This window comes from Paroedura picta, chromosome 16 (genome assembly GCF_049243985.1).
Source record: "Paroedura picta isolate Pp20150507F chromosome 16, Ppicta_v3.0, whole genome shotgun sequence".
Lineage (NCBI taxonomy): Eukaryota > Metazoa > Chordata > Lepidosauria > Squamata > Gekkonidae > Paroedura > Paroedura picta.
The window spans coordinates 13255719-13273540 of record NC_135384.1 but is presented as its reverse complement, the minus strand read 5'-3'; the positions used below and the strand labels follow the sequence as shown (position 1 = coordinate 13273540).

Below are 17822 nucleotides of genomic sequence, written 5' to 3'. Positions count from 1 at the left end.
GATTTTGGACAGCTGCTAGCAACCTGACTGCACCCCTAGTAAAAAGCAGAAGTTCCATGTGCATATTACAGTGAACATATGCAAACCTACCATATATGTACATTTGAAAGAAATAGCCAACATGCATTTAACTTACAAATAAAATTGAGGGACCCCTACCTAGCTAAATGCAAGGGATTAAATCACAGATTTCTTAGCTTCCATTGCAAAGAGTGGTAGAGTTGGGTCTGGAGATAAACTGGATAGAGATGTTCTGATTCCCTTCATTTTGGCCACTGCAACTCTTACCTTTGCCCTGAAGCTAGTGGAAATGTTGAATGTTTACTTCCTAATGGAAACTGGGGGCCATTACTGGGATAAATGTTGAGTTGGCATCACATATCCAGCCGTGCATGCATTGACTGTAACAAGAGAAGTACTCAATGCATTCTAATTCAAAGCCAGATGTGCATTGTGCAGAGCAGATCAGGGCCCTGACAGAACCTGAGCAGTTCCGCAGGGCCCGCAAAAAGGCATTTGGTTGGGGCTGACCTAAACCATTGCTTCCAATTGGCCCCCGAGCCTCCCTTCCTCCTCCTACGACTGCTACAAATCTGCCCAACCCACTGGGTCTCAGTAAGAGTTGAGCTGAGGCTCCTGACAGTTTCCAACATTCTTTAGTGTTATTGTTGTTATTATGTTAATGTTATTGTTGTTATCACCTTGTTGTTACCTGTATTATGTTCTTGTTTAATGTAAACCACCCTGAGCCTTTGGGCAGTACGGTATATAAATGCGATAAATAAATAATAAATAAAAAATTGTGTGTGTTTATTTGGTATATTTGTGAGTATGGACAAAATTAAAATAGAATAAAAAACCTTTGTGATCATATAGCCTAAATCCTCATTCATATATATATTTTAAAAATATTCTTTCATCCATTGGGTTAATCGTAAGTTGACTGCAGCTTGACGGCACTTTCCACATGTATGCAGAGTTTCTCCCTTTGGTTTTAATTGCAACTCTGTACAGAATTACACAGTCTCATTTCTGGGCCTTCCTGACTGATTCCTTGTGTATGAGCCACCAGATGTTTACCCTTCACTTAACTTTTATCGCCATTGGATAAACCTTGTTGACATTTCTGAAAGCCTACAGCATTTGAGCACTTCAAGAATATGTTTATAAAGAGCAGCTGTGACTTATTGGTGACAAGGGGCTGACACCGTAGATAGCGGGCCATGGAGGGGATGTGGCTGGCATTGGCCCACTCCTGGTAGGTGCAGCGGTGTAGTGCATCAGTTATGCATGATGCAGGGGCAGAGCCTGGATGCCTTTATAAGGTGCCACGTGCCCGGGCCCTGCCATTCTGCCACTCAACAACAGGTGTGGCCTACCCGACTGGGTAGGCCAGGCACCTGGAGTTAGGCAGGCTGTGTGGCCCATGAGTGTCAAGCGTTGCAAGAACTCACAACAAGCTTCTTTTAAAAGAAAGCGTTTATTGAGAAGTTACTTCATACACCTAAGCTAGAAAAGTCAATTCTGCCTGAAATCACATTTGCCACCCCTTTTCAATAGTAATCTCCCGCCCAAACCTTGAAGGTTCCCAAAGGAGGGGGGAGAGGGGCACCAGGTGCCATAAACGAAAGTGTTACTTCTTACACGTCCTTGGGCATCTCCGGACGAGATAGATGTTTTGGTTACAAAAGACAGACCCGGCTGGCCGGTTCAAAAGACAAATAATTCACAGCTCCCTGAGATAACAGGCTACAGCAAAACAGTTTCGATTTCAGGCATGCAAGCATAATATATGGGGCTTGGGTTATAAAGAGGCCCCAGCAGGAAAGATGAAAATGCAAGCAATCAAATATGGAGAAACCCAGGTCAACCCATGGCAGGACCAGGCACTGATCCTGACAATGAGATGGTCCCCTGTGGGGACTCTGGAGATGACAAGTTCCAGGGCACCTCTGAAGCAAAGTTCTGAGCAGCCAGATAGCTGAGGTGGGATTGGGTCTTCTCATGCCTATGGGCCAAGCCTCCAGCTTGAGGGTGTGTTTGATTTCAATAAAGCTGTGGCCTTGTTAATGCCAGTCATGGGTTGTGTATTATGTGGGCCCAAATGCCATTCTACCAGTCAGCAATATTTTCTGAGGTGGGAAACATTCCTGAACCATAGAAACTTGCCTGTCAACATTTGGAAATCATCTCTATACTGATCTTTTGTGTTTGGGTTTATTTTGGTTGGCTGTAGAATATTAGTTTTTGAGCTGTAAAATCCTTCCACTGGGTATTGGCTTTTAGTAAGGCTGTATCTTGACCTAAAGCAGGTCTATAAAGTGCAACTCTCTGGAATATATGTAGGTATAAAAAAAGAAACAGCATAAAGGAAATACAGAAGGAAAAATGGGTTACCAAACCTTCATATAAATCGATATCATAGATGATTTAATATAAACAAGCATACAAGATTGAAAATATTTCTCCCCAGTGTTCCCATTGTGTCATTTAAAAATTCTTGGAACTTTGTCTATAACATACAACGACATTTATTTTTGATGGGGTATATTTGTATAACTAGTCTGTTTTGCAGCTAGATTATTTGGTTCATTACTATTACATTTAATAAGTAACAAAATACTTTTTAACAAGTAATAAAACGCAGAAGTAAAATGTAATGATCTGATGTTGTCTCATTCCGATACACTCATGGGATGGCTAGGGTCTCCGTTCTACCTGATACTCTTATTTAACTATCATAGTACAGGCTAGCTCCAGGAAAATATTTCAGGCCTTTTTCCTTGCCAGTTCCTGTATTCCATTGTGGCCCCTGACCGTAATGCAGATTAAGAAAGTAAAGTACAAGTCTGAGATGTTTATTTAATTGGGCACATGAGATTTGCCAACTAGCACATTAATAGAACTATTGTTTTGAAGGACACTCTTTTAACTTCATCTGACTTCAGGTGTCACAGACATGGACATTATACAGGAAAGAAGAAAAATTCAGGTTGGTCCCACTTATCTGTTTAAAACAAGGGTTTGCATAAACTAATGATATGGGTATGTCAGTCTCAGTATCTTTTTTTGTAATATTAAAAAAGCAAAGGGAAAAAAAGAATCACCAGGATCCAAAGATTCTCTTCCATTGTGAGTGAAATTACAAGAAATAACTAGTGTAGCTGATAAAACATGCTCCCCACTTAGTATAGGAATTCGACCTAGATTGGAGATTACAGCCCTGTATTTTTATCAATTAATTAATCCACAATGGAGAAGGGCTTTTATGTTAGTGAGGTTAAATGTTTTAAACTGCCTTGCTAACTGGGAGATTCAATAATGTTCCCTATGAAAATAGAATTTGTCCATGTGAACTGAATTGCATTGAATCTGTCTTGCATGTTCTATTATATTGTCCATTTTATGGAGGGATTCAAGTCAAATTTTCATCCTCCTTTTTAACTAGGTGCACCAGGCCTTCTGACCAGGCTAAAGTACTGTTTTTAATGAATAGCCAAAACCCTATATTGATTGAGGAGGTGGCAATGTTTTTGTCAGCTGCCACTAGGATGCCTGTAGTTAAACTTCAGAGTTGAGAATTGTATGCTTCCATAATTTACATGTTAGTATAATGCTTCTATTAATTTTATTGTCATCCTTTGACTTCTACATGCCTGTAATGGTTTTACTAATGCTATTGCCTCTTTTATCACACTAATAAAGGCCTTTGTGTGTGTGTGGAATTAAAGTGTACCATTTTATCCAATCAATGATTATTATCAATCAATTGGATAATATTTCAAAAGGACCGGGATGTAATGAGCAGTAGGCTGGATCGCAAAGTTTTATTTTGTTAAAGAACCTTCCTTTGGTGCAATCAGCCTTCTTCCAATCAAGGAAGCTTCCACTAGTGAAAGATGTCTATTCCAACCTAGGATGCCTTCTTTTGTGACCGTACAACAGGCCATGATGTAGATGAAGAAAGAGGGACTTATTACACAATAAATATCTGCACTTAAAACAAAAATCAATGTTGCTCTGTGAACCAAGAGACAATAAACCAGGGTTAAATATATAAAATTGTTGCTTTATATACTTTTAAAAAAATCATATGAGTATGGATTTTGGGAAATGTGGGTTAAAATGAGTACTAGTACATAGGAGAAAAGATAAACAACAGCAATGTAGCCAATCCTGATTTCCCACTAATAAGTAAATGGATTGGGCTGATAGAATAAGATAGGGTTGGGTTTTGATTTGGGGAATGGCCAAAGATGCTTCGTGGTTTTATTTGTTTAGGTATTTTAAAATGACTCTACAGATTCTCAGCTGTTTGCCCCACACACACATTGCCCCATACAAAATATCACAGTGATCTAGCCCATAAAGGTAAAGGTAAAGGTATCCCCTGTGCAAGCACCGGGTCATGTCTGACCCTTGGGGTGACGCCCTCTAGCATTTTCATGGCAGACTCAATATGGGATGGTTTGCCAGTGCCTTCCCCAGTCATTACTGTTTACCCCCCAGCAAGCTGGGTACTCATTTTACCGACCTCGGAAGGATGGAAGGCTGAGTCAACCTTGAGCCGGCTGCTGGGATTGAACTCCCAGCCTCATGGGCAGACAGCTTCAGACAGCATGTCTACTGCCTTACCACTCTGCGCCACAAGAGGCCCTGATCTAGCCCATAAAGCCTGTTAATTTCAAAACCACGTACTGGCAGAAGCCAGAACATAGTCATCTAAAGTTAATCACCCTGGGTGCCAGGTAAGCCAGTGTAGGGAGGGAGTAAGTTGACAAAACTGAGAAATCTGTCTCTGATAGACACCCGCTTCATATCTCAAGATGTGAGAACAAAGAGCAGAGCTTCTGATAAAGATTTTGATTGACAGGTGGCAGATGTATTCTAGTCCCAAACCATTTAGGGTTTTCGAGATAATGACTAGCATAAATAGTAGCACATGGATGCAGTTAAAGCACTGTTCCTTTAGCACTGCAAGATGTATACTTATTTGAATCTCCATGCACCCCCCAATAGTCCAGTCATCTGGATGTGGATAGATTACAGGTAAGCACGAACAAATCGTATTTCTCAGGGAAAGATTGTACTTAGGCCATCAACTAAAATTGGACCACTTCATGTCACAGAGAAAATAGGCTCCATCTGTAGCCTTAGATCTAAGCCTTAGATCTTCAAAAAAAAAAAAAAAAGTACAATTTTATACTGAACCATATAACTCCTTAATCCCCATTATTTTCTATGCCTATGCCCATATTTTCCCCTTTAGAAGATTTCTCCACACATGTTTATCTCTCTACTTTTCTTGCCCTCTACATTTTTTCTTTAATAAGGCACTCCATACAACACACAAATGTTCTTTTTATGATTTTTTTTACAAGGTCTTATATTTTATACATTTGGGCTTTGTTTTTGTTTGAAATAAATTTATTAAAAAGTCTTCAGAAAGTTACAAAAGAGGCAAATGATCCAAAGATGACATGATCTATTCATAGAAATAATTAATGTCTTATAATATATTATAAAACCTTCTTTTTACAAAGCTCTTATCCCTGTGAGCTCCTCATGAGGCACTTGGCTCAGATCATCATCAGTAGAAATTGGTGTCAACTCATCCATTGTCTCCTTTACTGTTATCAGTTTGAAAGAGAAAGCAATGGATGAGTTTATGCCCATTTCTGCTAGGCTGAATGGTCCCCACAAAGACTATTCAGATTGGCTTGTCCCAGGGCCATTTTGAATCCCAAGTTCACTCCTGTTTAGGACTTTAGGAGAACCCTTGACATTGTTGCTATCACCTCAATTGCTTTATTTGTGTCTTAGATGCTAAAGTGGAACTGCATTTAGCATTTTCATATGTCTTTCTTCTTAGATAGATAGATTCTACAGGACATAATGATCCAAGACAACGGAACCAACATTTTGGAATTCATACTGATGGGTTTTTCTGTTCACCCCAGACTGGAAAAATTACTCTTTGTGATATTCACTCTCGTATATATGACAACCCTCTTTGGTAACTTTGGCATCATTGCCCTGGCCACAGCAGATCCCCACTTACAAACACCCATGTATTTTTTCCTTAGGCATCTGGCATTTTTGAACCTTTGCTACACCACTGCTGTGGTCCCCAAAATGTTGTCTAACCTGCTATCGGTAAAGAAAACCATATCCTACCTATTGTGCATGGCACAAACGTACATCTCTGCCTTTATGGGAGCTGCAGAATGCATCATTCTGGCTGTAATGGCTTTGGATCGCTACGTAGCTGTGTGTCACCCTCTGCGCTACACAATTATAATGAATCACCAAGTCTGTGTGAGGATTGCAGCAGCATCTTGGACATTGAGTTTTCTAGTTTCTGTGGTTCCACTCAAACTAAGCTTACCTCCCCTTTGTGGACCATATGTCATAAACCACATTTTCTGTGAAGTTCCAGTTGTGCTGCACATGATCTGCTCTGATACTTCCTTGAATGAACTGTTAATGTTGCTGTCGGGTATCAGCACATTGATGCTGCCCTTCATCTTGATCCTTGTGTCTTATGGCCACATCATTGGTGCTGTCATCAGGATCCGCACGGCAGGGGGAAGGCGCAAGGCCTTTTCGACTTGTTCTTCCCACCTGACAGTGGTGACCATTTATTATGGGACTGGCATGTTTATGTACATGAGGCCCAAATCAAGTTACTCACCAGAAACTGACAAATATATTTCTGTATTTTATGCTGTCATCAATCCTATGCTGAACCCCATTATATACAGTTTCCGAAACAATGAAGTCAAGGAGTCCTTAATAAGGGCCTTTGTAAGAAATACCTTGGGCAAAGCTCTCTAGTAACTGATGGGTGATAGAAGAGGTGGGGTCTTCATCAACTCTGTGTTTCTAATATGTATTCAATTGTTAACAACACAGTATTGCACAGGACATTGAGCTATGTGAAAACATTAATAAGAAATTAGGGTATTATCTATAATAATAAAAGGATCTGTCCATCTGCTTGGCTGTCTTTCTTCTGTGACAAGAATAATTCCACAGGAAATAAAGCTAGGCACCTCAAAATTGGCCAACACATTCAGGATGATAGCGAGAGCTGTGCTGCCAAAAATAGAAGGAATAGGATCATTCTGGCCCATGCAATCCCCAGAAAGCCCCACCCCCAGCTTTTTTATTAGAAGCTATGGATGTCTCGGGCAGGAGCAACTCATACAAAAACAAAGCAACGAACCTCAAAATGGGTTCCTTGCTTCAGGAGGATTTTTGGGGGTGCAATGCCTGAAGAGAATTGAGACATACTGGCCAGTTTCATCCACAGGAACCTCCCAATGCTAATTCAAATGGAATATGGTTGTCTCTAGCAGGCAAAATTTACCTGAAAATAATGATGCTGGTCAATGACCGTAATAACCCGGACTTGAAGAGATAGATAGAGGGGAAGTTAGGAAGACTAAGAGGGAGAGAGAAGGGGAGAGAGATAAAGGAATGGCAGAGGATACATACCAGGGTTAAAGGGTCATTCCAGAGAGCTGTAGAAAGGCTTGGGGAGAGGTTTCTCAGCCAGCCCGCAAGCAGGGTGAAGAGTTGGAGAAAACTACAGTAGACCCCTAAGCTCTGCCATTCCCACAAAGGGCTAGACCAAGTTCCAGAATGCAATGGAACCTAGAATAGAGTAAAATTAACTTACCTGAATGCTCAGAAGAAGAGAGAAGACTGCTAGAGGGGAAAGAAAGGGTGAACACAGCTAAGGGGAATACACAAAGGGGATTAGAGCCAGGTGAGGTGAGGCTAGAATGGAGTGAGGGTGACTAAATAAGGGGGTGGAGTCAGCAAAGGGGAATATAAAGAGGGGAAAAAGAAAGGGGAGTTGGCTGGTGAATGTCGGACGTAACACTTGTGTGGAGGAACTGATGCTGAATAAACTGTTGCTGTGGGGAGCTGTGTGAGCTGCGTATCTTTGCCAAAAGTGACAGAGGAAGGTTCACATCATGGCAGAGAAAGGGGAAGCCAGGAGTGGGACCCAAGAGCACCTCACATCTACCATCACAAACTTCCATGAACTTTTAAAGCAGTTTGTGGACAGAGGAGAAAGCAGAAATTTAAAGGGGCTCCAAGTCTCTTAAAAACCCTGCTTCTTGCTGCTCAGAGGTATTGAGCTTTATTGTGGAATCCCCTTAATGTTAAAAGACCTGGCAACCCAACAACAGAATTGAGATGCTAAAGATTAAATTCATTGGCAATTTTAAGAATAGGGTACAATATATGAAACACATCATTATATAGAAGTAAATTCTTGTCACTATAATGGGACGTGACTATGAGCAACGCTTCACCAAAAACTATGAGGGATTTGACTATTTTATGGAAATATTGGTTCATATTCATTAATCTTTTTTCCTCATTAGTTGCTCTTTGGTGTTCAGTTGTGGTCTAGCTAAAATGATGTAGCATTTGGGGGAAAAGATGAAGCCCAATAATCCACAACTGGAGGTTAATATTGAGAAGATCTCCACAGCCACCACATATTTTCCTTTTGCACTTAAGTATGCTGGGATGAAAGTCAGCCAAACACTGCAAAAGACCAACATGCTAAAGGTGATGAACTTGGCTTCATTGAAACTGTCAGGTAACTTCCTGGCTAGGAAAGCCATGATAAAGCTAATAATGGTCAGAAGTCCCATGTAGCCCAAGACACTGTAAAACATGATGACTGATCCTTCATTACATTCCAATATAATTTCTTCAGCCATTGAGTGTGTGTCAAAATCTGGGAAGGGAGGAAAGATGACCAACCACACTGTACAAATTATGGTTTGAGTAAAGGAGCAAGAAAAAACAATGGAAAAGGCTAGTTGTTTCCCTAGCCAGTTTCTCATTCTGGAGCCTGGTTTGGTGGCTATGAAAGCTAGAACCACAATAACAGTCTTGGCCAACACACAAGAAACAGCTACTGAAAAGACAATTCCAAAAACAGTTTGTCGAAGGAGACATGTCATCTTTCCAGGCTGCCCAATAAATAGAAAAATACAAAGGAATGATAACAGGAGGGAGATAAGAAGTCCGTAGGTAAGAGTCAGGTTGTTAGCTTTGACTATGGGAGTGTCTTGGTGCTTAATGAAGGTCCCAAGCATCAAAACTATTACGAAAGAAAAGAGAAGAGCAGAACTAGCCAAACTAATTCCCAAAGGTTCTTCATAAGATAAAAAACTGATCTTTTTGGGAATACAGAAGTCCTGCTTGTTGTTTGGATATTGACCTTCTGGACACTGAAAACAGCCATCCATGTCTAGAACAAAAGAGAGAGAAGAGAAAATGGATCTATTCCTATACATCACACACATATGTATTCATTGCAATAATAATATCCTACTAATATAAAGTCATGGAGAAAGCTAAATTATTCTCTGATGGACAGTCTTGTCTTGAAATTCCACCCCAAGGAATGGTATTTGAGGAAGATTAAGAATTTGCTCAGATTTTAGTAGCCTAGAAACTAGCTTTATCATTGAAGAATCTTCTGTCCTAGGATATTTTATTTTCTAATAATGCTGTATTTTTTAGTCAAGTGTCATCTTATATTGAAAAAGTACACATGCATCAGTCACTGAGTCTGGCTGTTTTGTCACTGAAGAAAGACATACAGTATGTCTGTAGTTATATCAGTAACAAATGACATCTCAAGCTGAAAATTCAAAAGTTTCTTTTCTGTGACTGGAAGGACTTCCAAGCAGCAGTTGTTTTGCTTGAGAGCCAACATAGTGTAGTGGTTAAAAATGGTGGCCTCTAATCTGGAGAACCAGGTTTGATTCTCCTCTCCTGCTCCACATGCACAGTCCTCTCACTCATTGCCATCTACCTTACAGGGTGTCTGTTGTGGGGAGAAGAAGAATGCCAAATATAAGTTGCTTTGAGACTCTTTCAGGTAGCAAAGGTACAAAAGACCACCTCTCCTTCTGATGCAGTCTTAAGAAAGTAATCACCAAACATGTCATGGGTACTTATGTAATCACCTTATTCTGAATTAGACTAAGATCAGTACTGTTTACTCAAACTGTCAGCAACTTCCTAGGGTCTCAGGTGAAGATCTTTCATATCACCAATTGGCTGATCCTTTGAACTGGAGATGCTGGGGATTGAAGCGAGGATCTTCCGTATGCCAAGCAGATGCTCCACCACTGAGATATAGAATCTTAGAGGTGGTAGGGACCTCGCTTCCTTGAAGGAAGAGTTCACTTTCACTGATGCCATTACAAATCTGAATCTACCATAACCTTTTGTGTGATATCTTCATTTTCAATTGTTCACTTTTTTGAGTAGAATATAGCACAAGGTAGAGAGCCCATCCCATGGGCCCTGAAATAAATGTGGGTTACACAACCTCTTATAATGTTGATTATGCTCTGATTTTTCAAGTGGGCCCACTTACCATAGAAACTTGAACTCATGGATCTCCATATTTAAAAATTTAGGGACCACAGATATACAGTAACCATATTGGTAGTCCTCTATCCACAACTAGCTGAAGAAGATTTGTTTTTTATACCTCGCTTTACACTCCCACAAGCAGTCTCAAAGAGGCTTATGATTTCTTTCCCTTGGTCTCCCCACAACAGAAAGCTCTGTCATGACTGCTCATTTAAAACAGCTCTGTCAGAACTATCATTAGGCCATGTGATTAACCCAGCTGGCTGCATGTGGAAGAACAAGGAATAACATCCAGCTTGCCAGATTAAAAGTCACCGCTCTTAACCACTACACCAAGCTGATTCTTGAGAATGACTCCCTAAATGACAGGAAGGAATCACTGCCAATACATAGGAAAAAAAATCGAACATCTCTTACTTTCCTGGTTCGAAATCTTCCCTTGAGGACATCGTCGACAATCATAACAGCAAAAAGGCCTCCCTTCCTTCTTCACTTTGTGATAACCCAAAAGGCATTTTTTATTGCACAGAGAAAGGGGCTGCGTCTGGCCATAAATAAAGTAGTAGAATGTTTTAACATTCTGACTTGTGTTTTAGAAGTCTGTCCCTTACAGGTATCCTGACAATTAACAAACAGGCTGCATAATCTATCGGTGATACTTCTAGAGATCATCTGTTGGAAGTTCTAGTATTCTTGATTTAGGGATTTGTTGGTTTGCCATCTAATAAGATTTTTTGGCTTATCCACTGGAACACATTTAAATTTATATTCCCATAATTTGGTGAGCTTTGATGAAATCCAATAATGTCCTGTCCTTTGGCTACATTTTACAGATTCTTTTCTGGTCTAATCCGGTCTAACCAATGGATCACTTCAAAAATACTGAGGAAACCAATTTATACAATCCAAATTGTAAGTTTAGACTCTACCTGGTTAAACCAGCTGGGCCAAGCAATGGCATCTTCATGGGTGGTGAACATTTGGTCTGGTGGAGCATTTGGGTCCATCTTTCCAACTTGGACTCTAAGAAAGGACTGGTTTGGGAATGTTACCCAGTTGATAATATCGAATCCGGCCACTGACTTCCCATTTTGGCCAAAGGAAATATTTTCCTCCACACCATTGTTAAATGAAATGCGTCTTAGAATGTGATGGAGCTACATTGCGAGGGAAATAAGCTAACAAAGATAAGTATGAAGATATATAACCTTGTTCCAGAGCTACTGATTGATCCTGTTTTCTTTTTAATTTAATTTAATTTATTCAGGCTAGCAGCAGTAGGAATGTTAGTGTATGTCTCACCAGTAAATAAATACTCAAATGCTAGGCACTGTATTGTTAGGATTAATATACTACCAACAATATGTATTACACTTTACATAATACAATAAGACAAAATGTTATTTCATTTACAAAATGTTTATTTCACCTTTCTGCCTAATGAGGGTCATCAAGGCAGCTAACAATTATAACAATGCATTGTAATAAATAAATCATAAAACCAATTAAACTAAAGATAGTTAGAAGGGGAAAAAAGATAGATACATAGAAGATAAAAGTTGACAGAACACAGACAGGAAGGGAAGGGAAGGGAAAGGAAGGGAAGGGAAGGGAAGGGAAGGGAAGGGAAGGGAAGGGAAGGGAGGGAGGGAGGGAGGGAGGGAGGGAGGGAGGGAGGGAGAAATACTAGGACTGGTTACTCCTACTTTCTATCAGTATCAACTAACGCTGCAGTGTAATGCTTCTACCAATTTTAATGCACATTAATGTATTTAATCTTTTATTAGAATTTATTGATTTTGATAATTTAATTGTCTTTTTAAACTATTCCTATTATTAATATTACCCACATCGTAATAATACAAAACTTAGAGATGATATACAGTTTCAGGAGTTTTCATCCCTCTCATATATTTACTGTCATACTTTAAGATGTGTAATATAAGATTTGGTAATCAAACATGACAAAAATAATTAAAAGTAAACTGGTTCTAAATGGGAACTCTGAAAGATCATGGCATGTCAACTCCAGTTTTCTCAGAGAGAAAGAAAGCATTGTTTACATCCATAAATCACCACTGATATATGGCAACTTCAGCAAGGAGCTTGCAAGGCATAAGAAGCAGAGGTAGTTTGCCTTCATCGTCCTCTGCAGAATCCTCCTTGCAGAATCCATCCAGTATCAACCCTGTTTAGCTTTTGATAGCTGATGAGACTGGTCTATACTATGCCACTATCCCTACTTTACTTGACCTGCGGACTATTAAGCTATTACTGTGCTAGGAATGTTACCTGCCATGGTTGAATATTCAGAAACTTCCAACTCTCTGTTGCCATCATTCCTTGATGTCTGGATTTGAATGAATTCATGGCATGCAAGCTTTGCGCCACAGCATAAATCACATTGTAGATGCTGTAGCTATGACTCGTCATGCTCAGCTCAAAAACGGACATGGGCAAGGCCTCCAGCTTCTCCTGACCAGTGCAGATTTGGGGAGATCCTGAATTTCCTGTGGAACTGAGGAATGAACACAAAAATGCTTGTTCCCAGAAGACCCTGAGAAAATTGTCTTCTTTCACTGAGGTAGGGTTTCTCGTGTGAAGAAATCTCCAGAACCCTAAGGGCTCTTTGGATTGAACTGCAAAGGATATAGCACCGTGGAGGTGCTGTATGTCCCAATTTCTTTGGAATGCAAATGACAATAAATCTATCTGTGCTGTCATAATCCATACCTTAGATTTTGATTTCATTGGTATGTCCTCAGATTCTGGTACCTGCAGTAACAGTCTCAAAATGATCATAGTATGAATTTCACCGTGAACAACCACTGCAGTGCCAGTGCTACCCAGGATAACTGTAAACATTTTAAGTGTCTCTTCAGTCACCTCAGCAATATCATCAGGGAAAGTTTCTGGTGGGACACTCCGTATGAAATCAAAGCAGATTCCCCAGTGCAGAAATGTAGGAAGCACATCCTGTACAAACCTCTCTCCATTGTTATCATTGAGATAAAGTACTCCGATCCATGTCCAATTAAAAAGCAACAATAGTTGGAGAATACCTTTATACTGAAGGTTCCAGTCTGGGAACATCGAATAGAAAAAATCTCCATGGGTTTTGCTGTTCAGTACTGGAGCAGAACCATATGGAAACTAAGACAAAAAAAATGGAAAGGAAAGAGAGGTTTCCAGAGTAAAACAACTTTCTTTGTTTTATTTTATCTAGGCCAGTACTAGACTGACCTGGTTCCCCAGAGTGTTCCATCCTATGCCCAATTATCCCCCGTTCCTTTCTGCTCATCCAGCGGGCCTGTATGGGAATAGTTTTTTTTTTTTAATCGCCATCATTGTGACTTAGTCATTGTTTTAATGGGGTTTTAATGGGGTTTTAATGGGGAATTTTTAATGGTTAATATATTGTATTTGTATTAAAATATTGTGAACCGCCGCGAGCCGGTTTCCGAGAGCGGCGGTCATACAAATCAAATAAATAAATAAATAAATAAATAAATTTTGTAGTTGTCTTTATAATTGTAATGCTTCACTCTAAATCAAGTTGACAGCAGGTATCCCTTGGTCACTGGCAGAGGATGGGTGGAATAAGGTGACCAGATCCAGTTCAGAAAATGCCTGAAGATTTGAAGACGGAGCCTGGGACAGATAGGGAACTCAGTATGGTACAGAGGCCATCCTGAAAATCCAGAACTTGATAAATCCTAGGTCACAAATAGCAGTGGAATTCTGGTTTGTGGGAGAAGCAACAAAAGAGGAAGCAGAGTAACCCAACCTGTATACACAAGCCAGGAACCTAAAAGGTTGAGCAGTAGTAGAATATATTGAATATTAAAATACAAATATTTATATCAATTTTTGTGCACATAGAAAACGTTAAAACATCAACATTAGTCATGCACTATTGTGCAAATCCAAAGCATATTGATACATGAATGAATAACACTCCCCCAAAGAAAAACTCAAACATGTTTCAACTCCTCTTGAGGTCTTCTTCAGTGGTCCAGTATTTAATTGGGACATATGAGAATGCTGAGAGAGTCTTCAATAAAGGTGGTGCTTTGAAGAATAAATATTTTAATTGGAGGACTCCAAGAGATATATTTGGACATATAAATGTGGGAGCCTCTTCATTTATATTTTTACCATCTTATAGTCCCCATTATTATATCACATGAGTGTATTTAAATGTTGGACACCTGAAGAAGACAACTGAAGAAGTAATGTGTTTGTTTGTTTTTTTGTTTTGGTTTGATGTTTCATCATTCATCAATGTGTCAATATGCACTGGATTTGTGCAATGGTGCATGACTAATATTAATGTTTTAACGTTTTGGATGTGCATATGAACTGAAAGAAATAATTGTATTTTAATATTTTATATATTCTACTGCGGCTCAACCTTGTGGGGAAAAACCCAACTCACCACTGTCACTCTCAGTGTATTAGAAGTAAAAGGATTCATTGAGCTACAAAGATAGAGAAGGGTTAAGAGGAATACTCTGGATTTTACTGAGGTACCCAGTCCTGCATAGAAGTCAACTAGAGATAGACCAGATGCTACAGTGAAGAAAGAGAAGCACAGGATGAGTTTGAGTCAGTTGCCCCTGGTGAACAGGGCTCCCCAGATCAGCCTGTGTCACCCAGAGCTAGGATTGCCTCAGATGGTGGGAAGGATTCTTATAGTTCCCCAACCATGGTACCATGATATCACATGGTACCATGAATTCCCCTCAGTGGTATGCTACAAGGTGTTTGTCAAAATGGTGACTGGGGAGAGCTCTTCCCGCCCTGTGCCCGCCATTTCTGACTCCAGGTAAAGAGAAAAGGAAAAGGTTTTTTTCAATTAAAAATAATTCTACCCTCATTTGAGCATGTTGATCTGCCCCCTTCCGAAGTCTCCAATAATGGACTTGGGAGTGGTGGGATGGGTAAGATTCCTGGCCATTTAAACTTTTGCTACCCAAGGCTCCTCTCACTTTCAGGAGGATGTGGCAGGGAGGTGTAGCTAGCTGACATCACTTCCCAGTACCTTGAAGCCTGAAAAATATTTCAGTGGGAAATCCTTGGTCGAAAGGTTGAAAAAGCTGGGGCTATGTTCTGGGCATATTGTTACTTTTGACTCTTATTGACAAAAATTTACACCCACACCCACACAATTGTTCCTTCCTTTTATCCTCATAGACACTTGAAACTTGAAATGAGGAAGTTCAGATTCCACTGCCAATGGGAAGGAACTAAAAAGTTCAGACAGCTCCACGTTCTCTTTTCCTTGTTCTAGATTTGACCTTGAAGAAACATGCAGTGTGTGGCACATTTCAGCTGTGTAGGTTTTTATCTATATTGCAGTTGCCAACCTCTATATTGTCCTTGGAGATCTCCTGAGATTACACCTGATCTTCAGGTGACAGATATCTGTTCACCTGGAAAAAATGGCTCATTTGGAAAGTGGATTCTTTGGTATTATACCCCATTTAAGTCCCTCTCCTTCCCAAACCCTGCCCACTTTAGGCTTTCCCACAAACATCTCAGGTATTTCACAGCCTTGAGTTGGCTTTACTAATCTCTATGCCTTGAAATGATCTATGCTTCATATATATATATATATATATATATATATATATATATATATATATATATATATATATATATATATCTTACCTGTGGAATCTTGTAGGTATGGAGAATGGCTGCCATGTAGAGGCAGATGTCAAAATTAGGTCCACCAGTGACAGCTACTAGATTGTTTTTGGAGTCACACTTGTAGTTAGGGAGGAATTTGCCCCAGGTTGAGAGAAGTTCCATTGAAGCAAGACAGGTGCCACTTGCACTGTATTGGCTGTTATAAATATGGAAACCGAGAGTGACATTGGGTAAAATCCAAAGATTTTCATTGATCTCATTGATGGCAAATTCCATAGCCAGAATGTGCTGATAGATCTGAGTAAGAGATCTGCAAAGTTGAAAGGAGCAAGAGTTAGCACGCTACAAGCGAACAACATTTGTGGCCCATTCGTTAGACCCACCTTTCTCAACTTTTTTACCATTGAGAAACCCCTGAAACATACTTCTGGATTCAAGAAACCCCAGAAGTGGTGTGATCATGCAGAACATGGTTGGGAAGCATAGCTGTATATATGCCCATCTGGTGCCTCTCCACTTCGCTTTCCCAGGCCCATCACTGACCATTTTGGGAGGGGGGGGCAGTCAGCATGACCATATGTGTTCCTATCACCTGATACATGTTTAATTAATTTAAATAATACAAAAAAATGAATTAACTCCCACCCATTCAGGAAATCCTTTCCGGGACTGTCAATAAACCCTGATTGAGAAAGCCTGGGTCACATCATGAGAAGACACAAAATGCTAAGAAAACATTGAAGGCACCCAAAGGGACCTCTGATCGTTAAAGCAATCAATATAAATGAATGCATTATTCACATGAAATATGTTATGGTTTAATATATTTCAACTGAACAATGTACATTTGTATATTCATTCATATATATTGATTGCTTTAGTGCACAGAGGTCCCTAAGGGTGCCTTTGACGTTTTTTCTCCTGTCTGTACACTCTCCTTTCTTTTGGAAAAAGTTGAAGGCAGAAGGGAACAAGAGAGGCTCGACATGAGATGGATTGATTCGCTACAAGAAGCCACAGCCTTCCGCAAGACCTGAGCAAAATTTTTCATCAGAGGAGTTTTGGGAGGTCATCAATTCATGTGGTCTCCACAAGTCAGTAGCAACTTGGTGGCACATGGAGGTTTTTGCTACCTGGTAAAAAAAAAAAGTTTAAATACGAATTTGTCCTCTGCCTTGAGTCTCAGTGGGAAGAAAATAGGCTTTACCAATTCTAAATCAACTCCAACGCTGAGGAAATGACATCTCTGCAAAATCAGACAGCACTCCTATTATTATCAGCCACAGAAGATTTTGCATATATCATGAAGATATTTGCAAGTATCCTTTCCAAAGAGAGAGAGGAACAGTGTGGGCGGTTGTCAGCTCTTTTGAAACACAGGCAACTGTCTAGAACCAAATATTGTTCAAAATATCCAAAAACTTACATGGGATCGCCAAAGAGTTCACAAGAAGGAGAGGTTTCAAAGGTTATCTTACGTGAGAACATATAGATCTGAGAAATAATGCCACCAATGATGAGGTCACCTGCCTGATAATACTTGTAAAGAATGGGGTGATGGTGGTTAGTGTTCCATTTAATAGTGGGGACATTGCATATTGCCCAAGGTGGTAACAGCACTGCCAGCATTAGCACCACATACACCATGGTGGCACACAAAAAGCTCCCCTTAAGATGCCAATAAGCTTGTAGACTGGCCTTCAAGATTCTGCGTAGTACTGCTCAGTGTAAACAATTACTCTCTA

The 17822-nt window shown here is 40.0% G+C and overlaps 2 protein-coding genes across 2 annotated transcripts; one reads left to right on the top strand and one right to left on the bottom strand.

Annotated features, from left to right (window-relative positions):
• The first annotated feature begins 5895 nt into the window (after positions 1–5895).
• Positions 5896–6837, top strand: LOC143825328 (olfactory receptor 2G3-like). Its single transcript, XM_077313354.1, has one exon. It carries the CDS (start codon positions 5896–5898, stop codon positions 6835–6837), a length of 942 nt encoding a protein of 313 aa, XP_077169469.1.
• Positions 6838–8381: 1544 nt separating this feature from the next.
• On the bottom strand, positions 8382–17724 carry LOC143825327 (vomeronasal type-2 receptor 26-like). The gene is made up of 6 exons (XM_077313353.1): positions 17504–17724; positions 16096–16273; positions 12715–13575; positions 11352–11579; positions 10840–10966; positions 8382–9283 (listed from the first exon to the last, which is right to left on the bottom strand). The coding sequence occupies exons 1-6, from the start codon at positions 17722–17724 to the stop codon at positions 8382–8384; spliced, it is 2517 nt and encodes an 838-aa protein (XP_077169468.1).
• Between the last annotated feature and the right edge of the window lie 98 nt (positions 17725–17822).

Excerpts from the sequence above, each read along its gene's own strand:
- LOC143825328 (XM_077313354.1), top strand. The coding sequence starts at position 5,896 with ATGATCCAAGACAACGGAACCAACATTTTGGAATTCATACTGATGGGT.
- LOC143825327 (XM_077313353.1), bottom strand. The coding sequence starts at position 17,724 with ATGGTGTATGTGGTGCTAATGCTGGCAGTGCTGTTACCACCTTGGGCA. Across the intron at positions 16,274-17,503 it reads GAACTCTTTGGCGATCCCAT|CCAATACAGTGCAAGTGGCA; the intron begins GTAAGTTTTTGG and ends TATTTATAACAG. Across the intron at positions 13,576-16,095 it reads ATACCTACAAGATTCCACAG|TTTCCATATGGTTCTGCTCC; the intron begins GTAAGATATATA and ends TTTTTGTCTTAG.